Source organism: Coenobita brevimanus, chromosome 101, assembly GCF_032717465.1.
Source record: "Coenobita brevimanus isolate Jiangsu-jjx chromosome 101, ASM3271746v2, whole genome shotgun sequence".
In the NCBI taxonomy this organism is placed as follows: Eukaryota; Metazoa; Arthropoda; class Malacostraca; order Decapoda; family Coenobitidae; genus Coenobita; species Coenobita brevimanus.
In genome coordinates, this window is record NC_137054.1 from 56,623,350 (window position 1) to 56,648,836 (window position 25,487).

General features: G+C 44.5%; 1 protein-coding gene across 1 annotated transcript in view; it reads right to left on the bottom strand.

Moving 5' to 3' along the window:
* Positions 1–25,487, bottom strand: part of LOC145415103 (putative aarF domain-containing protein kinase 5) — a 443,740-nt gene that overhangs the window by 45,332 nt on the left and 372,921 nt on the right. Inside the window, exon 10 of the mRNA XM_080284522.1 lies at positions 24,419–24,586. Within this exon, the coding sequence (XP_080140648.1) occupies positions 24,419–24,586 (168 nt within the window). The remainder of the gene's footprint in view (positions 1–24,418; positions 24,587–25,487) is intronic.

A 25,487-nucleotide genomic window follows, 5' to 3' on the forward strand; every position in this document is an offset into this window, starting at 1 on the left:
GTCCATTGGTTGGATGAGAGCAGCCGTATTAGGTGGCAGAAACATGCACCTAATACGGCCATTTTCAGCAACCAAGTCCTTGTCGCACGGGTGGGCAGGTGCATTGTCGAGGAGAAGGAGAGCCTTTACCTGGTCGCGAGGAATTCCCAGTGTCTTCATCTGGTAATGTATGACCTCCTTGACGAAGTGATGGTGAAACCAGTCTTTGAAAATCACAGCTGTAAACCATGCTTTCAAAGAATGGTACCATACGACAGGAAGGACATCCATCACCCCACGAAGGCACCGAGGCTGCTTTGCACGGCCAACAATAACGGGCTTAAGCCGGTGCATGCCGTTAGCATTGGCACAACACAAAGCAGATATCCGTTCCTTAGAAAGCTTGCGGCCAGGTACACGCTTCTCCGTCTCATCGGCTACAGTGTTCGTTGGCACCGAGCGATAGAATAGGCCAGTTTCGTCTGCGTTATAGACTTGACCGAGAGTGAGGCCCTCCCTGTCGATCAAGCCTTTCACCTTGTGCCGAAACTCGTCCACTCCATCCTCGTTAGCGTCCAATGCTTCGCCATGTGGTTTACAGTTAGTAAGGCCATGTCGTAACTTGAACGCGAAGAGCCAACCCTCGGATGCCTTGAAGTCAAGGGCGTCGTGAAGCTTTGCAAACTTCTCAGCAGCAGCCTTCAGCTCCATTCCACGTACCATCACACCAGCTGCACGTTGCTGTCGATACCAAATCAACGTGGAGCGGTCGATCTCTGCATACTTGGGGGTAAACATAACCTTCCTCTCCACGTTGCGTTTGCTTCTTGACGAGAAGTCAGCCGTGTACTGCATGAGCTTGTCTCGGGAACGCTTGATATCGAACAAAGTCGACCGGGCCAGGTTGAACTCGCGGAGAATGCGTGAGGAAGACCAACCCGCATCAACCTTCTCCAATATCTCCCGTTTCTTCTCCAGAGTCAATACCACTCTCTTCCTTTTCTCAGGAGGCGGGGCCATCATCACACACACTAAGAGTAGGGCAGAGAGCAGCAGGAGACCTTGCAGCAAGTACGGCACCACCACAAAAGCGAGCACGTGGGCAGCCATGGCGAACAGTGTAGGTCTTGTCGCGGTGAGAGACAGGCGGAAAGTGGGGAGGATGCAGCGGCGCTCTATCGGACATCGGAGGAATGACGAATCAAAACAATGCTCTCACGCGGCGCGCGCGGCAAGTTCAAATTACGGACGGCAAAAAATCGATTTTTTTTTTCAATTTTTTTGGATTTTCGGACCATTTTGGAAATGTTTGATCCCAGGACGATAAGGTCCGGGTAGTGGGGATGTTCAGTTATTGGGCGTCCGGATATTAGAGTGATTACTGTATATGTATATACATATATATATATATATATATATATATATATATACAATATATATATATATATATATATATATATATATATATATATCCCATTGAAGCCCAGTGTCCAGAGTATTGGACAGAACTGGGATTTTTCAAGAATTTATAAAGTAGGGAACCCCCAGGTAGGGACCTATGAGCTTCTCGACTATGAGCCGATAGGCGGAGGGAGGTACCTTAGTGTCCTCCCAGTGCAATGCCTCGCCCAGCACCCCTGGGATCCAATGGGATATATATATATATATATATATATATATATATTTTTATAAACAGTATATATATATATATATATATATATATATATATATATATACAGTACATATATATATACACACACACACGTATACCCCGGTTTAACGAAGCAACTGGTTAGGTAAAAGCCCATCGTTAGGGGGAGTATTGTATATCAAGGTAGATTAAACATGCAAAGTAATGAGATGCATTTCTCAGCCTTGGGTTTTTCCCCCCAACCAAGTCCAAACCCCACCCAAATGAGCCATAAAACAAGTTTAAAGTCAATCTACATGGCCTAACACCTGTAAAAGAAGCTAATCTAAGCCTAACACCTGTAAATAACTCTGTAAAACCAAAAAATAAAATCTGAAAATCATCAAATATATCTGGAAAAAATCAAGTTTAGTCAACTGTACCTCAAAATGACAATGTTCACCCCACCTATGGCTAAAACACATTAATCTGAGTCTTAAAACAGTTTACAAATCAACTTAAACACACAATTGTAGTCTAAAATATCATCAAAATCAGTAAAAATAAATAAAAATTCATCATTAAAATGTAATTTGGCCAATGTTAGGGGGGATATGGTGGTATTTCTATCTCCATTGTCAAGCCGGGGTATCGCATCTAGGAGTACCTTATAATGAGGTATACCTGTATGTGTACAGTATGTATATACTGTATGTATATGTATATATATATCTGGATGAGTTTGAGAGAGTGTGTAAGAAACAGAATCTAAAGGTGAATGTAGGGAAGAGTAAAGTGATGGTCTTTGAGAGAGGTGAAGTTAGTGAATGTACAACGAGGTTGGATGGTGAGGAATTGGAAAATGTGAGTACGTTTAAGTACTTGGGTAGTGTGATGAGTAAGGATGGAGGTTTGGAGGGTGAAGTGCTTGAAAGGGTACAGCAGGGAAGAAAGGTTGCTGGTTCTTTGAAAGCAGTGATAAGAAACAGGGAAGTGAGCATGGAAGTGAAAAAGTTACTACATGACAGTATTGTGATACCAACTCTAACGTACGGAAGTGAAGCTTGGACATTGTTGGAAGGACACAAGTCAAGAGTGAGAGCAGTGGAGATGAGTTATTTAAGAGGAGCCTGTGGAGTTACATGGAGAGACAGGCTGACGAATGAGGATATAAAGGAGCGTTGTGGTGTGGATGTGGATGTGATAGGATGCGTTATGAGGAACACACTGAGGTGGTTTGGCCATGTGGAGAGGATGGAGGGTGAACGACTGACGAAGAGAGTGTATGTGAGTGAGGTGGCGGGGGGAAGAGGGAGGGGGAGGCCGAGGATGAGATGGAGGGATGAGGTGGAGAGGTATATGAGAGAGGGGGGTGTGAGTTGGGAGCAGGGCAGTGAAATGGCGGGGGACAGGGCGACTTGGAGGCGATTTGTTTGTGGCCACCCCAAACGGGATTGAGGCGTCTGGGAATAGATAGATAGATAAATATATATATATATATATATATATATAGTAAAATCCCGGCAATCCGGTATCCAGACAAACGGAATTCCCAGAACAATGTGAAAATTCAAGGACTGGTCGCGCCAATTTGAATGGACTGCCAAACCGCCGTTTTGTCATATGTCACGCGAGGCTGAGTGATGCTGAACAAAGCGAGGTTAAGGCATTTCCAGCTAATGTAAATCCTTAGTAAATACTCTTAACCATCCCTCCTCTCCCCCTCTTTTCCCTACTTTAATTCAGTCATCCTCCACACCCTCCACAAATCACCAGTCTGCTTTTTACCACCAGACAGTAAACAAGCTCTCTTGCTGTTGTGTTGCTCTGATAGACGGTAATTTCTACACCACAAAATGCCTAAAGGGCAAACTAAATGTAAGCATGTCTTGCTTACCCTGAAACAGAAGCTGGACATATGCAACAGACTTGAAAAAGGTGAACATTATAAAACACTGATGACTGAACATAATGTAGGAAATTCAAAGATTTGTAATATCAAGGCCCAAGCATCTAAGCTCAATGAATTTTTCATGAAAAGTGAGACAAGTAAGTCCATTGAAAAAAGGCATACTTTTCATCGTATGAGTGATTTTGCTCAGAAATATCTAAGGGAGCACCTATTTCTGGTCCTCTTATACAAGAAAAAGCGAGAGAGTTTCACAGTAAAACGAATATAGAAGTCAAGAGTGATTTCAGTATTGGATGGTTACATCATTTTAAAGACAGACATGGAATTCATAAACCAGACATCTCGGGGAAAAAGCAAATCAGCAAACAGCAAATGACGATGCGTTTTTCTTCCTAACGGATCAACTCTAACTTGTACCACATAAATTCATCTTAGAACGCATATGCGCTGGCAAAGATTAAAAAAAAAAAAATGTTAAAAGGAATGAAGGTTTATTTTGTTGGAAGAAAAAAATAATAATATGCTTGCCCTTCATATCTACATCATTTATTTTGTGCAAAACAGCTGATTGGCGGGTGAAGGGTGGAATGGTGGCGGTCAGGTGGGGAATAAATACAGTCAGGGCCTGGACCATAAACAAAGCTCATGTAGGGGCACAGGTGTCGTGATAATTTTACATTGCAGTCTTAACATAACATCAGTTCACCAATAAATGTTCAAGATTTTATTTCTTTATTTTTCCATTTTTATCAGTGCTGTACATACAACAAATAATTCGGTAAACAGAATGGACTTGTGCATCTTGCAGTACTGCTAGACATTGCATGCGCGTGCGTTATAAGCATGGTGTGTGTTTACGAGGCAATTTTTCAGGTGGAATCTCATAATGTGGCCCCTGATGTGAGTGGTGAGTACCTGAATTATATTTACTGCTGTGATAATTATAGCCTTTGTATAGATTTGATCTGAATATCAGAAATATGGAAAAAAATCTGTAACTGTGAAGTTAAATTCCCCAAGCCTCCTGATTAAATGGGACTGCACTGTTTATATATACAGTACAGTACCCTCGCATCCAACACGGTAATATTGTCATGCACAAGTCCCGTGTTGGACCAAAAACGTGTTGGACAAACAACAGAGCTTATGGGGAAAAATGAATTATGTCAGCAATCCTAGGAAAAGTCACCCTAAATACCTACTATATACCTATACATATATTGGTACTACTGTAATTATAATATATGGTGCTGTACTATGAATGATAACTAACCTTTTAGGACAGTATTGGTGGGCTTGCTGGGAATGGAAGGTGATATCCGAGGCTGTAGGTAGTCCTACTGGGTCCCTGGAGGATGGCTGCTGGCGTCACTAGTGGATAATGGCTGCTGCTCCTCCTCAACCTCCCTCATAAATCCTTTGAAATTTCTCTCCCTTTCTTCTGCCTCTCGATGAATTCTAGCTTGGTGGCCTGAGGGAGGTGCCACTGCTTCTTGGGGTTCTCAGAAGGCTTCCTAGGCATCATGAGCAGGATAAAATGCAGTAGCAAGGGCAGAAAATGCAGCGAGAAAAAAGCACCTTCCAATGTGAGTTATGCGACTGAATGGCACTGTGGCGGGAGAAATTTAAACAAAACATCACGTGAGAGCAGAAGTGTTTTTCATTGGGTGACATCACGATCACGTCATGATAGCGGGAGGGGGATTCTACTTGATCGGAAGTTTTGATTGGCTATCAGCATCACAGGAATGTCCAGTATGACTGTGTTGGACCAGGGGTGATTGTGCTAGAGGCAAACTCTGCGGATTCGACCACTTCTCGGAGCTCCGTTAGTGTTATGCTTACGCTCCCGTTTTACAGTACTTAAATCGTATTAAATCGTACTAATTTTTTGCTCTCCGTGCTGGACGCGAATCGTGCTGGACAAAAGCATGTTGGACGCGAGGGTACTGTATATATAAAAATATATATATATATATATATATACAGTATATCCATCCATCCATCCAACATCTAACCCTACGTTGCCCCATGAGAAGAGTAGGAGCCCGGGGCCAGGAAAGTTGGTCCTGGCATTTAAGATGAGAGTGACCAGCCTCACTCATCCCTGAGTGGCATCACGTGAGCAATAAACCCCAACCATCCTTTGGATATAAACCTTCACTGGCTCAATCCGATTGGAGCACCTTTATTACCCACTAAACCTTCAGGAGCCAAAATTTGGTTATATGGTTACCACCCAGCATAGTAAATGGTTTCCTGGTGTACAGGAAACCATTTGGCTTGTCACTCTGTGTAGAGTCACCCACAGGCAGAAGGAAGAGGAAAGAATGAAGGAAAGAAAGACACAAGAGGGAGTGTAAAGTCACCTGCAGGCAGACGAAAGAGGAAAGAATGAAGGAACGAAAGACAGAAGAGCATGGATGGAAAGGAGATATATATATATAAATATATAAATATATATATATATATATATATATATATATATATATATATATATATATCCAGTACACGAGCATATGGGCGGCAAAGGAGGTCGCTTACAAGGAATTCGCTTACTCAGAATACATAAACTTATGGGAAAAATTACATACGGGTGGCACCCCCCTTCATGGGCAACCCTTGAGACTCCTTTCAGACCTAAGTACTGTACTGTACAGGGAACCTATCTAAGACATATTACAAACCAACAATATTATAGCTTTACTAAGTCAGCAAGGATATGGCTTAACTATACCAACAAGAATATGGCTGCTCACCTTAACCCAAGAGGACAACAGGCAAATTGTCTCCTGCACCACGCAGTTTCGGGACAATTCATCATCAAGTCAATTCGCTGTCATTAATGAAGACAGCTATGAGTAATGCTAGAATAATTCAAAGGCGACTACACCGAGGAAGAAACAAGTTAATTAAACCACCAGTGATGGAGAGTGGAGACTTGTCTGTGACCCATTTCCTGGGGAGGATCAAGAGGATGATGCAATGTCTGAGGTGTCAGAAATAGACTTTGAAGGGTTAATGAATGAAGTGAATGCATTAGCTAGTGAAAGTGTCGAAAGTGCTGGTGACGACAGTGGTGAGGAAGGTGGTGTGTCGAGTGATGCAGGACAGAATTTGCCGTCAAGTCAATTCGCCGTCAGACAATTCCCCGTCAAAACATGGAGGATTCCCCATCAGGACAATTCGCACCCTGGACAATTCCCTGTCATTCTATAAATACAGTACACTTATTATTAATTAATCAAAACTTTAATAACCGTCAAAGTCTACATTCAATAGAGTAGGCTTTGGATATTATTTATTTGTTGCACCTTTAGTAAATACTGTACTGACTAAAGGTGCAACTAATAAATAATATCCAAAGCCAACACTATTGAACAATGACTTTTACGAATCCCCCTGAAATATAGTTATTAATGTATTGATTAATTAATAATAAGCATACTGACGGGGAATCGTCCATATTTTGACAAGGAATTGTCTGACGGTGAATTGACTTGACGGCAAATTGTCTCGGAACCCTAGAGTGCAACCCCTGCCCCATTTGACACACCACCTTCCTCACCACTCTAGTCACCAGCACTTTCAACACTTTCACTAGCTAATGTACTCACTTTGTTCATAAATCCTTCAAAGTCTACTGTATTTCTGACACCTCAGATATAGCATCATCCCCTTGATCCTCCCCAGGAAATGGCTCATTGACAAGTCTCTACTCTCCATCACTGGTGGTTGACGCTTCTTGGGGAGGCAGTGTCGCGTGCTCGTGGCAAACCCAGGATTTGGGCCACTCTTCACTGCCATCTCACCTACTACGAGTTCAATTTGCGTCACTATTAAAAAATACACTAAAATTTGATAAAAAATAGGTCCTCGTGTACAATGAGGATCGCATACTCTGAACTCATGGTCTATGGGTACCTAATATATATATATATATATATATATATATATATATATATATATACAGTGGATTCTTGAATTTCGACAGTTTAGAATTCAATTAATCGAATTTTGATGCATTTTGGAGTGGTCTGCTACCTCACTTTTCGATGCAAAGACATGTATTTTGATGCTCTCAGGGCCAGACTCCAACCAAAACAGGCAAAGATAATATTTTTGATGCGAACCAAAATGCTAGAAGTGAAGGAAAATTATAAGAAAAAGTATGAGCCTAACCTAATATCGTATGTGACATGTGCTCTCAGGGCCAGACTCCAACCAAAACAAGCAAAGATAATATTTTTTATGCGAACTAAAATGCTAGAAGTGAAGGGAAATTATAAGAAAAAGTATGAGCCTAACCTAATACCGTATGTGACGTGTCAAGAAGAGAATGAAAATCAACATCATTTATTCATGTGTAAGGCACACGATGATATGGTTCCGAGACAATTCACAGTCAAGTCAATTCGCCGTCAGATAATTCCCCGTCAAAACATGAACGATTTCCCGTCAGGACAATTCGCACCCTGGACTATTCCCCGTCATTCTATAAATATACTTATTATTGATTAATCAATACTTTAATAACTTGAAGATATAACAGGAGAAATTAAAAGAAAAGAATCAATAATAGAAATACTGTACTAAAACAAAATGAATTACAGGTGGTAGCCAATACAGTAGGCAGAATACTGAAACGAAGAGAAGTACCATAATTATGAATATAAGGAGCAATATAGAAATGAACAATAGAGACTGAGAAAAAAAAAAAGGCATGTTGTTTAAGGACAAGAGCTTCTTCTTCTTCTTCTGGGTGTAGAGGGCAACGGTCAAGGACATGACCCACTGCCCTTCCTCAGCCGATGGTACAGAGTCTTAGGTCACAGACGGGTGAGCTGCCCCGACAATCGCAGGAATCTACACAGCAGGCGCATGACTTGCAGACATGTATCAGGGTCACCGGAGCCACCAAGTAGTAGAGGGAGGGAGGGAGAGGCGGGGGTATCCAAGGGTAGCCAAGTGTTCTCGGAGGGCCACCCAGTAGGAGTGAAATCTGGGACACCACAAAAGGAAGTGTTCAACAGTCTCCTCGGCACGGGGACACCAGGGACACCACGGGGAATCTACCAAACCTAGACGGTGTAGGTGGCCATTCAGGCACGTATGGCCAATACGCAGGCGGGTGAGTGCCACGTCCAGTTGGCGGCAGGGATGGCGGGCCCAGGGGTGGATTGCAGAATCAGCATGGATGAGTCCTAGAGAGGTTGCGTCTAGCTCAAGAGAAAAGAACTGCTCCCAAAGAGATGTACAGGCTTGTCAGATATGAGAGTGGAGAGCAGCGGGATCCAGATCAAGGTAAGTGAGATGTTGGGAGTGGTGGGCTTGCTGAGCTGCATGATCCACGATTTCGTTGCCACGAATGCCTATATGCGAAGGAACCCACTGAAGGTGTACAGTCCAGGGGGGGTGAGGCAAAATATATAAGGAGGGAGTGAATCACACGGACTAGTCGCACATGAGAGGATGGCCGATTGGAGAGGAGGAGGTGTAAAGATGACTGGGAATCAGTGTAAAGCACTATTGGTTGAGGTGGCAAGTGCCGTTTGACAAAAGTCAGGGCTTGGAGGATGGCATATAATTCTGTAGTGAGGACAGAATGTGGTCCTGATAGGGTCCAGGTCTGGCAGAGAGAGAGGTCTTCAAAGTACACTGCTGAGGCATAGGAGGCAGGAGGGGAGTATGAACCGTCAGTAAAGATTCTGAAGAAGCCTCCATAGAGAGAGGTATCCATAAGGTGGAAAATTTGGTTGGCCAACAAAGCGTCAGAGGACTTCCGAAATGGGACAGGGAGGTCTGGGGACACCATGGGGGAGAGGTCAAACCACGGAGGGACAGGTGAGATGGAGGGAGTGGGGGAGGAAGACTGGGGTGGGACAGATAAGGTATAACAGGCCTGTAGGCCACGAAAGATGAAGGGTGGGTTTGCACGAGGCCATCGAGGGGGAGGACTGACTAGAGGGATTCGAGAATATAGGATAGAGAGTGGGTGCTGGGGGGGATGTCCAAGAAGACGGTGGAGGAGACGACAGTCAAGGCCAATACACAATGTGGAAAGGGGGAGCATTCCTGATTCGGCATGGAGGGATACAACTGGGGATGACTTAAAGGCCCCTAGGGCTATACAGAGGGCAGTGTTTTGGATTACATCCAGCCTCTGCAGGTGAGAAGAGGAGGCAGATCCATAAACTGATGAGCCATAAGTGAGTCGGCTTAAGATGAATGCGGAGTACAGATGGAGCAATGTCTCCCTACTTGCACCCCAACGCACTCCTGCTATGCTATGCATGATGTCTAGTCATCGAGGGCAGGAGGATCGGAGGTAGTCTATGTGGTGTTTCCAAGTCAGTCTGGGACCGTCTAATCGCAGTCCAAGAAAGGTGTGCCTAGACTGTAGGGGTACAAGAGAGCCGTTTATCCGAATATGCGGAAGGGTGGGGAGTTTGCGCAGGGTGAAGCACATGAGAGAACTCTTGCCGGCTCTCACTGTCAGACCCCATGCCGCCGCCCAGGCGACAAAGACGTCTACTGCCTGCTGGAGGCCTGACTGGGCATCGTGTAGTTGATCTGCACTACAGAGGAGAGAAACGTCGTCCGCATAGATAAGGAATGAGACTCCCGGGATTCGGGGGATGTCTGATAGTAAGACGTTAAAAAGGAGGGGGCTGAGAACAAAGCCCTATGGGATGCCCCTGTGGATCACAGAACAAGATGATTTTATATTCCCTAGGGAAACGGCAAATGTGCGATCTGTGAGAAAGCTTCGTACCCAGGCCAGGGCTGGACCTCTCACCCCCTTTGTGCTGAGCTTATATAGTATACCAGCATGAGGGGCTGAGTCAAATGCACTCTGAATGTCTACAAAAGCTGCCAGGAGATATTGACGGTGGCAATATGCGGAGCGGATGTGGTGTTCAATCTGGAGGAGGATGTCCGCAGTGCTCCTTCCTGGTCGGAAGCCACACTGGTCCTCCCAGAGGAGACCATGGTGTTCTAGCCACCATGTAAGGTGCCTGGTAACCATGCGTTCAAGCACCTTGCCGACATTTGATAATAGGGCAATAGGTCGATGGGAGGAAGGCAGGGAGGGGTCCAGTCCTGGTTTGGGAAAGGGGAGAAGGAGGGATTCCTTCCATGAGGAAGGGAATGTGCCTGACAGCCAACTGTCATTGAACAGGCCTAGTAGGGAGGTAAGGAGGAGGGGTGGGAGGTGTTTTAGGAATTCATTAGGGACCAAGTCAGGGCCACAAGCTTTTCCGCTCCTGGTAGAATGCAGTGCGTGTTGGAGTTCAGGGGGGGAGAATGGGGAGGCAAGTCCCTCTGGTGAGGGGGATGAGATTCCATCCTGGATGACCTGCTGGAGGCGGTCTAATATCGCCAGGGGGGCGGGAACACCAAGCTGTGACTGGAAGAACTGTGCCAGGAACTCTGCTTTGTCATGAGGGGTGAGGAGGATAGCACCGTCCTTGACCAGAGGGTATGAGTGTACGTTGGGGAGTCCCTTCATGGATCGGACGAATTTCCACGTTCTGGATGTAGAGCTGGAGAAGGACAGAGAGGAGCAGAAGGCTGACCGGGCTGTACGTCGTGCCAGTGATATGATGCGTTTGCACTCTGCCTCTCGGCGACAATGTTGAATCTTGAGGCGGAGACAGGGGTTATGTCTCCAAGCATTCCAGGCTGAGTGACGAGCTCGGACGGCACGGGTGCAGTCATCCGTCCACCATCCACCATGGCACTGGTGGGCAGTTCGCACCCCGACGTGATGATAATTTGAAAACAAAACGTCCTGCCTCCACGAGGGATGGAGAGAACTTTGCCGCCCGTTCGTCAAGGGACAAGTCTGACTGGAGGGGAGGGATGCTAAGGGCTGTGCAGGATTGTGGCCACCGATCTGGAGCCAACCGCCATCGGGGGCGTGGGGCATACTCAGGTGGGAGCAACAGTCCGGCAATATCAAGGAGAACCAGGAGGTGGTCACTCCCGAGGTAAGGGCCAGTTGTCACAGCCGCGTGCTGAAAAAGCGGATCACCAACATAGAGATCTAGGGTGGAGGGACGACTAGTCTGTGGGTCACAACGAGTCTGGAGTCCCATAGGTGTGAGGAGGGTGAAGCGGGAAGTCTCAAGAAGGAAACTAAAGATGGATCTGCCTGATCGATTTGTAGAGCCACTGGTTACACACGGGTCCCAGTGTGGATGGCGGGTATTAAAGTCTCCCATAAGGAGGCATGGTGGCTGGAGGTGGTCTTGATAGTATCGGAGCTCTTCCAGGGTCAAGTCCTGGCAGGGGTTGTATGCGACAGCTACTGTGATCCAGCCCATTGAGAGGCAAAGACGGACGGCAAGGAATTCCATGACACCCTGGGTTGGCCTAGGGATTGTGAGTTCTGAGCAGGGGATGGAGTCATGGACCATAATCGCCACGCCCCCTCCCACTCTTTGGCGATCCACGCGGACAACGTGATTGCCCCGGACAGACAGATGGAGGTTAGGGCAAAGCCAGGTCTCACAAATGTCGACCCCAGGGGAAAGAGTTGACACTGTCATCTTCAGGTCATGCGTCTTACGCAGGAGGGAACAGGCATTCCAGAGGATGAAACGGTTGATATGTGGGGGCGCCATTATTGTCAGGTGAGGAGGGAAACACACTCGGTAAGAGTCTGGTAATGATATCCAGTAATGACAGACCACTTTGGTACAAGGATAAAGCATCCGTAATTATGTTGATGAAGGAATCAGTTATTGGTGTTTCATGGAGGCCTGAGGGTGGCAGCGACTCATCCTGATGAGGAGATAGTACAGATGGGCGAGAGCATGAGCAATGTGCAGTGGCAGGACGGGGTGCTGAGGAAAAGGGGAGCGGCTGGGAGGGACTGGTCAGGGGGACCACAGGGGGGGTGGCGGGATCAGAAACTGACTTCTCACTATGGGTGGGACGAGGACGATAACGTTCGGGCTTAAAATCTGGAATAGGATGGGACACGATCTCGGGGGGGTGGGAAGGGATGGATGACCGTGTCTGATTCCCTGTCGGTGATGTCCGCCTCTGGTGGTTGCAGGTCCTGTAGGGCAGAGAAACGGTTGGAAGTGACTGCAGCAAAACTGAGGCCCTTCTGCACGGTGCGGCTGGGTGGATGAGAGGACACGGACGGTGCTGACTGAGTGGGGAGAGGGGGTGTGGCAGTGCGTGGTGCCAGGTTGAGGAAGCGTAGCTTGGTGTTCACAGATTGGAGGGAGGATGGGTTGTTTCAGGCTGTCTCATGAATGGCAAGGGCTTGCTGATATGTGACAGTGTGGGCGTCGCCACAGAAAAAGCAGTAAGGGTCCTCTGTGCACGGCTCCCCAGTGGTGGAGCGGTAGGGGTGAAAGCGGCTACAGTGTGCACATCGGACCTTGTTGCGACAGGAGAGGGATCCATGCCCAAACTGATGGCATGTAAAGCAGCGTAGCAGAGGAAAGGTGTAAGTACCTACCGCATAACAGGAATGTCCTAGTAAGACCTTCTCTGGCAGGGGGCCCTCGAACTTGAGTCGGACAACCTGAGACTGTTGTACCTGTGTGCCGTCCTGTCCAGATCGGGAGGTGAGACGTGAAACCTCTACAAGGCAGCCTCCTGACCCCAGGCAACGAAGCTGAGAAAGTATGTCCTCAGTGGAGAGGTCTAGTGACACAGGGCTGATTTTACCAAAAAAGTAAGCACTATCAGTAGGGGAGGTAGCCCTCCAGCACTTAACCTTCCATTCTCCCAAGGAAGTTAGAGATTCGGGAGGGGCAGGCAACTTGGCTATATTTGTCTCTGCTATGCAGAAGCGAAAGGCAGCTCTTCGTCCCAGTACCCGAAGCTTGCCCTGCACACTGTACTTACTCCAGGAGCAAGCATTAATGGCCTTGGACAATGCCCTGGGATTAGAAAAGACCGCACTACCGTCCAGAGTGCGCACTAGGAAAGTAATCAAGCGCTCACCTGTGGTGTTGTCTGTAAATACTGTGGGCTTGAAAAACTTCCCTGAGTGGGATGTGCCATCCAGTCCACCATCCTCCTCTTCCTCCTGGGGTTGCCGTCATTCACGCTTGCCTTGGGGGAGTCCGACCTCTATCATAGCCTCATCGTCATTTTCCAGGACTTAAACCGGCTGGGCAGCCGGCTGTGTCTTCGCCATACCGATCACTCACCTCGACCTTGCCTAAACATGGCCGGATAGTAGCGGTAGCAATACCAAAAGAACCACAAATTTGCGTACAACTATTAGAATGAGTGATCAAGGAGCAGTTGATGGGTAGGGGACAGAAAAGGTCGTCAGCAAGGCAGAGCACCACGACTAACATCTCCGAGGCTTCCTTCGCACGACCACGAAACCAGGACAAGAGCTCCTGGATGAGAGTAGGCACCAACAACAATAAGCCATGTGCAAGGCGATGCTCTGTTGTCGGCGGCCATCTTGCTACTGTCCTGCCAGCAGCCAGCCCTCTACAGCCAAGTGCTGCACTTTCAGCCTGTACCTTCCATATGTGGACATGCATTTCACTGCAATTTAGTTGTCTGTATTTTCGTATTTTCGTCGCAACTTACCTGCTTCAAGATGGCAAGCAAGAGTAGTTCCTCAGGTGGCAGTGGTAATGGACAAGAGCAGCCTAGCACCTCTAAATCTTTGCAGCCAAAGGAGAAATGGCAATACAGGAATGGGCAGAAATACACCAAGTATACGCTTGCTGACAGTATGGCAATACCATGCAGAACTACAGTTACTTAACCACAATTATAGTTCATAAAGTTTACAGGGGGTGTGGGCAAAAAATCATGATTTTACGTAGTTAGGTTCGGCGGCCCTGGACCCAAACTAATTTTTCCCATAAGAAGTTCAGTTCAAATTTTGATTATTTGAATTTCGTGGTGAGTTTTAGGTACCCATGCCCATCGAAATTTGAGAACCCACTGTGTGTGTATATATATATATATATATATATATATATATATACATACAGTACATATATCATCATCATCATCCGGACCCCCTTTCCCACCCAAGGGCAGGGTGAGGAGTAGCAATGTCCAGACAGCCCAAAATTGCCCAATCCAATTGGCCATGCTTCCATTCACTCATCATTCAAGCCCCTGGAATCCTGGCTCAATCGGATACGTCAAACACATTCACCACGTTCTGTAGCTTCACATATCGTATATGACAGAGTCATTCCAGACGCTGCCACATTAAAAAGGGGTGCCAAAAATCCCTGATCATGCATATCTCCTCACAAAATTCATCCAACCAGCTCGACCTCCTGTCAGTTCCCTAGCCTCACCGACTTCCAAATCTCTCTTCCTCACACATTCATCCACCATATCTCTCCACCTTCTCCTTGGCCTACCTCGCCTCCTCCCTCCTTCGAATTCGCTCAGATATACCTTCTTCACCACTCTATTGTTATCCATTCTCTCCACATGACCATACCATCTCAGTACACTCTCTTCAATTCTGGTGTCCACTGACTTCCTCACTCCACATCTTTCACGAATCATATTATTTCATATCCTATCCACCCTCTGTACTCCACATACATTCCTCAGCAGTCCCATCTCCATTGCTCTTACTCCTGACTTTTCATTTTCATGCCACACCATAGTCTCACATCCATCATATGTTAAAGTTGGCACTAACACTCCTTCACGTAAGCCTCGTGCAGCTGCAACACTCAAGCCTCTGTTTCTTATATGGTCTTCATTACACCAGCTACTTTTCTTCCTTGTGTCACTCTACTTTCAACTTCTTTTGCACATTTTCCTCTCTTTTCTATCACTGTACCCAGGTATTTGAACTCTCTCACCAATTCCAGTCTCTCTCCATTCACTGTTACATTGCACTGGAAGTCACCGTCTCTCTCAATGACCATCACTTTACTCTTTTCTACATTTACTCTCCAGGAACGACGCTTGAAGACATCAGCAAAACTCTGCACTAGCCTACCAAGTTCTTGTCCGGTACTTGCAAGCAGTACTGCATCATCAGCATACAACAAATTTGAGATATTCCATCCATCACCATTCATTATCAATTCCATCCCTCTCTCCACTACTCGTGTTTTCACTTCTCTCATCACCCCATCCATATATACATTGAACAACCATGGGGACATCACACAACCTTGTCGCACGCCTACACTGATTGTGAACCATTCACTTAGATGCCCATTAACCCTGACACATGCTTCACTACCATCATAAAAACTCTTGATGGCACCTAACAGCTTACCTTCTACACCGTACATGCGCAAATTTTTCCACAATCCTTCTCTGTCCGCTTTGTCATATGCTTTTTCCAGACCCATGAATGCCATAAACACCTTATGGTCCTTCTCACAAGCCTTCTCTACTATCTGTCTCACTGCAAATATTTGGTCCACACATCCTCTGCCACTCCTAAAGCCACCCTGTTCATCACTCACTAGGACTTCTGATATCTCTCTTACTTTATAATAATTCTTCCATGTACCTTCCCTACCACACTCAGTAAGCTTATGCCACGATGATTCTTGCACTCACTTCGTTCACCTTTATTTTTGTACAGGGGTACAATCACAGCCTTTTTCCACTCTGCAGGCACAGTTTCACTCATCCATGCCTTCGTACATATCTCCAACAAACACTTCATTCCATTTTCTCCACTACATTTAAGCATCTCTGCATACACCTCATGAACCCCAGCTGCTTTCCCATTTTTCAGCCGCTTCACAGCACTCTTCACCTGTGCAAGTGTCACGTCTCCTGGCACTGCATTCCTTCTCTGCACACCCCCAAAACCAATCATGTTTACAGCTGCTCTGCTCTCTCTATTCCCATTCATCAGGCTTTCAAAATATTCTTTCCATCTGGTCCTTACTTCATCTCCATGGGTTAATAATCTACCACCTGCATCCTTCACACCATCCCATTTCTTACTGCTTTCACTTCTACGTTTCTGCACCTCTTTCCAGAATAACATTCTATTTTCAGAGTAGTTTGCATTCATTTTTCTTCCTAGATCCTCATTTACATATTTCTTTTTCCTCTTCACTAGTCTCTTTACGTGCTTCTTGCTCTCAACATATTCAAGTCTTATTTCAACTGAACTCCTATCCTGTAACCACTTTAGTCACTTCTTCCTCTTTTCCTCCACCGCTCTCTTTACCTCCTCATCCCACCATGCCGTACCTTTCTTCTTTGTTGTTAACTCTTGCCACACCACATACCGCTTTAGCATTCCAAACTAAGCAATCCCTATATGCATTCCACAGTCTGTCCAGATCCAATTCATTCCAATTCAGCAATTCTAACTCGTCCTCTACTTTGGTCCTGTATTCTTCTGCCATTTCTTTGATCCTCAGCTTCTCAACTTTCAGTCTTTCTCCCTGACTGCTTCTCTCTCTCCTGATCCACCTTACTCCTTTCAGCTTGATCTTGCATACCACAATCATATGATCTGACAGACCTCCACATCGTCCTCTCACACCCCTCGTATCAGCAACCATTCCCATCATCAACCTCTCTACGAGCACGTAATCAACCAGGCTTCTTTCAACACAATCCCCGTTCCCTCTATACCATGTATATTTACGTGCATCTCTGTGTTTGAAATACGAGTTACAAATGCACAACCTCCTCTCCTGACACATATCCTTTAGTATCTTCCCTTTATCATTTTCTCCTGGTACTCCATAGCAACCCATTATGTCATCCTCAGGACCATATATATATATATATACAGTATATCTACCTATCTATCTATCTATCTATATATATATATATATATATACACACACACACACACAAACATACCCATGTCCCTTACTACTATCTGGACATGTACAGTAGTGGTCAATATTCATGCAAACTTAAAGTGAGTGACTGATCCAAGAACTGGATAATGTTAAGCTACTACAAGAGAAGGGATAACCAATGTGACAGAGTGGTGAGTCACTCATGTTGCCTGGTTTGATAGTAGACATGTCTCAATGGCAGCAGGTGCCTGATGGGGGAACTATGCTGAATATCATCCCCTGGGAAGTGGTGGATAGTCCTTGGAACAGCACACCTTAGGAAATGTGAGAAATCAGAGGCAAGGATATGCCATACAGTGGGATGCCTTTTGGATGTTATGTGGGCCACTTATAGTATGGCCAAATGCCTCAAGGTGGGACACTTAAAGCACCAGGATGGACAGCAAGAGAAGCAGGTCACATGACAAACTCTTACAGGTGGGACAGTACCCAGAATCTCTGATGGATGCAGAGAGCACAGAGGCCGAGGACGAAGCATTACAGTGTGTCCTGCCCAAAGTGCAGCGGAACAAGGCTACACAACTGGCCAGCCAAGACTAACCGGCAGTCAGGCTCTGCTAAGACAGGGATGTCCTCTCCAAGACAGGAGAAAAAGATGTGCCCAACCTGGGGCTGTCAATGCTCCTGGGCTTACCAAGAGGAATGTCCTGTGGCAAAATGATGAAAACATAGGAACAAAGAGTACGCTGCAAAGAAGAATGCTATAGCAGACATATGGCATAGGAAGGAAGGAAGAAATAATGAAGAACTAACAACAAGTCATAATATGGCTAAATGACACTACGGTGGAAGGGAGAAAGGAAAATAATTAAATTAAATGTGCGATGAGAAGAGCAGTACAAAAAGTGATAATACTAGAAACAGAAACAATGGGAGAGTCGCCTATGAAATCTTAAAAGAGTGGGGATCAATGTAGTGGGGACAGGAAGGGGAAAGCTGAGAGCCGGTGCTGGAGTGTAGAAGAGCAATCACGAAAAAGTCGACAGCTAGTCATGTGGCATTTATAGTTTGAACAAAAGGGCTGAGGGTCATAACCACGAGTGAGGCGGGTATGACCCATGCCAAACTGAGCAAGGACAGTCTCTGGTCAACAACTGGGATGGGCTGATGTATAACAAGGAAGAACAGAGGATTTAATACTATGAAGTTTGCTCCCTATGGGTCAACAAGTGGGTTGGTGGAGGGTCTGTGCCCCTTCCTGTAAAACAACTAAAGCAAAGTCAGAAGGCCACCCCTTATGGGATTATGGCATCTGGCTATAGATAAATAGATTAAAGTTTGCTGTATGCCACAGGAAGAAAACAGAGGTATGCTCCTGCACCAGGCTTGAGGCTCATAGTCATAAGGTCACAGGAAGGGCAGATCACCACACTGGACTAGCCATGTTAAGAGTAACATGCTGCACTGGAGAAGACATACTGATGAACTACAACACATGTGTGCAGGTAAGGACTGCACTGATGAACACACTGAAGCATTAACTACAACAAAACAGAAGGGGTGCAAAGAAGATTGAAAGAAGCCTCTGAGAACTGGAGAGAACAAGGAAAAGAAAGGGGGGGGGGAAAGAAGAAAACACAATAGCCCAAAGGCTTCCACAGGGAAAGCAACCACACAAAAGCCATCCCAAAACTTACAAGAAAATATGACTGATATAACTCACTGTAGAACTGGAGCAACTCTAGTCTTTAAAAAGTTGTGGTCTAATCCAGGAAGGCAAAAGCTTTAGGGGGAAAAAAAAAAAATGCCAAATGGCTTTAGTATAGTGCTCAGCTTACAATGACAAACAGGTACCAAAGTCAGTACATCTGAGTGCCCTGGCTGGCCATGCTACTTTAGCCAATACCAGAAAAGGCCCATGACATGTAGGTGCCCTAGTTCATGATTTTTCATAAAAGTTTGCCTTATCTACTTTGCAAAGTGGAGTACACAAGATGAAAGACTAGCTCAGAAAGGTAACTGTAACTTACAGGGCACAGCATCAATACATATTCAAAAAAAAAAAAAAAAAAAAAAAAAAAAAATCAGAATTGCCGAAATTACCAACTAACAGGCTGTACTGAGTCTCTGAAACTCAACTGAATCCAGTCTTACTGTACACTGCTGACAGATTGAAATGACATCTGTTGATATATGGGCAGCCAAGAGATGAGGCATGCAACAGCATTCAAATGAAGCAAGATAGACCAAGGCTTGTCATCCTTAGCTGTACTGGCCAACAGAAACTCAATACTGTACTCTTGTTGCTCTTTATGGGTTACTATACTATTATAACATTTTCTTCCTATATGACAAGTGGTGGTCAAGTGGACAGAGAAACAATCTGCTGTCCAAAAGGATGTCAGTTCAAACACAGGGTGGGACAGAGAACAGTTTGATTACTGCATTTAATTCAAACATATACAGATGGTCCCTGTTTTATGACAGACTTACAAATTTTTGAAGAACAGTTGACTTACAAATTTTCGACTTTATGATGGTAGAAACCATACTTTGAAATTTGAATTTAAAGGGCTAGCAATATATTCTCTCATGCTACTGGGCAGCAGCAGCAAGCTGAGTCCCAGTCTGCCCAGGCGGTCAATACTGTAAACAATTGATGCTCCAATGCTCTACAGTGTTCTGTACTGCCAGCACTTTTCTGGATGTCCCCCTGTATCTACGTTGTGCTTTGTGCAACCTTCATTTCTACAAAATGCCTATCTGTCTCTCCTGCTACTGGTGAAAAGAAGAGGAAGGCAATTACTCTTGAGATGAAACTCAAGATAACTGCCCAGGATTAAGCCCGCATGCCTGTTGGGTCCTGATCATTTTGGCCGTAAGTCATTTAGACTGTCACGTGCGCGCTGGCAAATGGCTGAATCGCCTAACAGCCTAAATAACATAACATAACCTATTTGGACATTACGGCCTAAATGACTTACAGAGGAAATGACCATGACCGAGCCTGTAATGGCCATCACACGTGAACATGGACTTTCACAATCGACTATGATAGTACAGTATTAAAAAAATTACATGAGATTTTCAACACTTTATTATAAAATGGCTTTGTGTTAATGATTTTGTCCAACTGTAGGCTAATGTAAGTGTTCTAAGTATGTTTGAGGTAGGCTTGGCTAGGCTATGATGTTCAGTTGGTTAGGTGTATTAAATGCATTTTCGACTTACGATAAACTCCACTTACAGTCAGTTTCTTGGAACGTAACCTGACTGTAAGTAGAGGGCCACCTATATACTGTATATAAGAGAGTATGGATCAGCTGGTTCAAGAACTGTGTGGGAATGATTGAAAGTACGAATACAAACACGGGCAATCATGTGTGTGTGTATGCGTCAATGCAAGATCATGCAAGCACAATGAAAGAAAAGTTCTGGGCAAATGTAAAAGCATGCATGGAAAAATATGAGAGGACTGAGAGTGTTTTTGACTGGAAATGAGAATGGAAAAGTAGGGAATGTTAAGGTGCATGAAGTAGCTGGTGAGCGGGGTGTGCCTGTAGATGTGGATGAGAATGGCAGTTCTCTAGTGGACATTTGTGCAGGAAGTGGTTAGTGATTGCCAATACCCTCTTTAGGCACGAAATGATCCACAAGTATACATGGCGAATGATGAGAAGAGTGGGTAGCAAACTGAATGAATGGAGGGCAATGACTGATTATGTGTGTGTGAATGACAGAATGACACAGTGTGTAATGGATGCAAGAGCAAATAGAGGCTGGGGGAGTGGACTTTCTGACCACCACTTGGTGATAATGAGAGTCAAGGTATAAATGCAGTGAATGAACAGAGGGAAGGACAGGAGGAAGTAGTCCATTAAAAAAAAAAAAAAAAAAAAAAAAAAAAAAAAAGGCAGACAAGAAGCGGTACCAAGGCACAGCAAACCCATCCCTGGCAGTCATTTTAGTGATGACATACAAAACCAACAGAATATCTAGTCAAAGATGTCACATATCAAATTTGGAGTAAATTAGGTGAAAACTGACGATTTTATGCCCATTTGGAATTTTAGGCCCAGCCCACCTTATACTGACCCCCCAACAGCTAACTGGGGGAAGGTGACCCCCCTGATGTAATGAAGCATATAACAAGATGTAGATTTGAAAGATGCAACTTTTGGATTTGGTTTCATGTTGATGTGGCGAATTTGAAAGGAGTTATGGTGAAAGAACAATTCTTGTTTACATTTTTCTTTTACATTTTTTGGGCCTACAGGCTGGGCATTGGCCAAATTTGGCCCAAAATTTTACCAGGCAATCAGAAGGTCATAGCCCATCACCCCTGTAATTTCAGTCAAAACTGCACCAGTAGTTTTTGCTTAAAGCTGTTAATAGATAGACACACAGACAGACAAACAAGTGAAAACAATACCTGTCCAAGAGCCCCTCCGGGGTGAGGACAGGTAAATATAAGAGAGCAGTGGAGCAGCAACTGGGTAAATATGACTTGGAGCAGATGGGGGAGGTGTAAGGCATGTGCAAGATATTCACAGAAATCTGTGAAGCATATGAGTTGATGTGTGGGGTGAAGACAGGACAAAAGGGGATGCAAGGAACGACATGGTGGAAAGAAGAGCTGTGACACGAAACAAAAAAGCATACAGTGCATGGATGGGAACCAGAAGCATTGAGGTAGTTGAGAGACAGAAGAGAGAATTGTATGTAGTGAGGAAGTGAGAGGTGAAAAGATTAGTAAGAGAAAGTACGAAGAGAATGGATGAAGAATTCAGAAGGAATTTTAGTGTAAAGTGAAGGGAATGTTAGAAAATGTTCTGGAAGGAGGAAAAGACAGCCAGACAGAGTGATATATAAGTTAGTAAAGAAGGGAAAGATAAAAATGATAGACTGATAGTGGAGAAGGGAGAAAAAGTGAGCAGACAGAAAACAATTTAAGGAACTGTTAAACATAAAGAATGAAAGTAATGCGAGTACAGAATAAATGGCTGAGGAATGGCTCGGAGAAGGAGGGAGGTGAGAAAGGAGGAAGAATTCAGTAGGATGGAGGTAGTGGAAGCAATAAAGAAAGTCAAAATGGGGAAAGCCCCAGGAACTGATGGAGTGTGTGGTGAAATGATGAAGCACAGGGGAGAGATAGTAGTAGAATGGATGTGGAAGATGTGCAGATTGGCCTGGGAGGAGGGTAGAACCCTGGAAGATGAGAAGTCAAGTAAAATTATTCCCCTGTACAAAGGAAAATGGAAAAAAAAGAAGTATGTCATAATCATAGGGGCATTTGTCTTCTTAGTGTAATAGGAAAAGTATATGGTAGGATACTTACTGACAGAGTTAGGGAAATTACAGAGGAATAAGTTGGAGAAGTACAGGGAGGTTTTAGGAAGGGAAGTGGTTCCATAGATTTGATATTCATCCTCAGGTCTTTAGTGGAAAAATTTTAGAGATGGGAAAGAAGTTATAAGTGGACTTGGAGAAAACACATGATAGGGTTGATAGACAGGGAAAGTGGAAACTATTACGAATATACGGAGTAAATGGGAAGCTCTTGAATGCCATGAAGAGAACATATGAGAGTTCCAAGGTTGCAGCATGTGTGGATGGTGAACTGAGTGAATTTTCCTTTCTGAATGTTGGATTGAAACAGAGATGTGTCACGTCACCATGGCCGTTCAATCTGTGTATGGACAGGGTTATAGAAAAGATACAAGGTAGGGGAGTGGATGTCGGAGCGGCCCTAATGAGAGAGAGCAGCATTTGGAAACTTCCTCTATTGTTGTCTGCAGATGATACTGTACTGTTAAGCGAAGATGAAAGGGAACTGCAAGGCTTAGTGAATGAATCTGGGAGAGTGTAAGAAATGGAATCTTAAGGTGACTGTAGAGAAGAGTAAAGTTATGGTCTTTGAGAGAAATGAAGTCACTGAATGAACAATAATGTTGGATGATGAGGAAATGGAAAATGTGAGTGCATTTAAATACTTGGGTAGTATGATGAGTATGGATGGAAGTCTGGAGGAGGAAGTGCATGAATGGGTAAAACAAGTATGAATGGTTGCTGGTTCTTTGAAAGCAGTGATAAGAAATAAGGAAGTGGGCATGAATGTACAAAATTGATGCATGATAGTATTGTGATACCAATTCTAATGTATGGAAGTGAAAATTGGACCTTATTGGAAGGGCACACATCAAGAGTGAGAGCAATGGAAATGAGTTATGAGTGGTGCATGTGGAGTTACATGGAGAGACTGACATATAAGGAAGTGAAGGAGCATTGTGGTGTGGATGTGGATGTGATAGAAAGTGTTACGAGAAATACACTGAGGAGGTCTGGCCATGTGGAGAAGATGAAGAGCAAGAAACTAACAAGGAGAGTGTATGACAGTGAGGTGGAGGGGACAAGAGGGAGGGGGATGCCGAGGATAAGATGGAGGGATGGGGTAAAGAGGTATATGAGAGAGGGGGTTGTGAGCTGGGGGGAGGGCTGTGAAATGCTGGGGACAGGACAACAAGGAGGCAAATTGTTTGGGGCCACCCCTTATGGGATTAAGGCATCTGGCAATAGACAGAAATAGATGACAATGGCTTGGCACTTTCTTTTTTTTCCCATTATCTTCATAGTCATCTGATTTGTGCAATCTGATAGGTGACATGAAGTGCCTATATGTGAATGGTTATGCTTATGTGGTTGAATCAGATTTCCAGGGGACTGAAAGGTGAGTTAATGGATGTGTGACCCATTTAATTAGGCATGCTGTAGGTCAACTTTCTCTCTGTTGCTTTTTTCTTGCTATCTAGACCCTACTTCAGCACATATGTACATGGGAAAAAAGGAGGCTGGATGATTGATGATGATGATGATGATGATGACAGACAACAACAACGATGATTAAAACAAAATTGATTGAGGTGCTGCTAGACCCCCTGCCATGCCATAAAAACATCCCTGCAAATACCAGTACACCATACGAGACTGAGACAGCCCTAGTCTGTATTCAATAAAAAGACTGGGTATGAGCAGTGACTGTATGAAAAGTGTATGGCATGCAGAACTGCTGGGCCTCAGGGAATGAATTGTTATGCCTATACCTAGGGCTGGACACACAAATAAATAAATGACCCTTACATGAGAGAGTAGTCGAAGTATAGTTGGTGACATTTTCCTCGAATACGTTGGGCAAAGGATGCATCAGGAGCTACAAATGCCCCACGTGTGGCTGAGCGTGCCATGAGCCGGTAGCGGTCCACCACATCACCATGCTCTCGCATGATGGCACGGATGGTGTTCACATTCCTGAAAAATAAATAAAGCTTAGTCAATTAAAATAAATTTATCATTAAACAGTACAGTAGTCATGTACTGTAATTATTAGAAGTCATATGCTAACATTTCCCATGCTTTCAACCATATCACAGGACAGGTCTTCCTTGTTATCAACGGGCATTCTTCCTACAACAATGTCGATATGCACATCCCGTCGATACCAGTTTTCTGATGGACAGCTTTATTTAATCATTATATATTTCTTATGCAACCACTCATATGTTATCCTGATGTGATTTTTAATTATTAAAAATGAGTGTCCTTTACACATACCATTCCATTATAGGTCTGTATCATCTGCATTCAATACTTATTCAGCTACAGGCACAAAGAATAGTCACTGATTAAAAATAAGAGTGAAACAAGAAGATGGAAATGAGTAGAAGTGAAAGCAGGTGACCAGCTTCGTAATTATGTAACATAAAGAAGACAGGCTGGCACCGCCAGCATGCATATTTACATATCCACCCTCTAACTTACAAACGTAATCTAATCTGTGCTCTTACCCACAGAACGGAAGAGTTATGCTCAAATTATTTTCATTTTGATAATGAACTTATATATCTTAAAGATTTTTTATTTACAATTAGTTCTCCAAAAAGGTCAACAAATGTACACTGGAAAGGCTCTTAATAAATTGTTTTCACTGCTTCAAAAGTCCATGTCACTACTGTTCTGAAAAACACCATATGCTGTACTTTCCCCTTGCATACAATGGACTCTTTAGCTTTAAACTAAATAATAAACTACAGAAACTTCTTGCTGAACACTTTTCACAAGTGTCACTTAGGGTTGTATTTCCATCCATCCATCCATCATCTAATCCTACGCTGCCCCATGAGAAGCGTAGGAGCCCGGGGCTAGGCAGTTG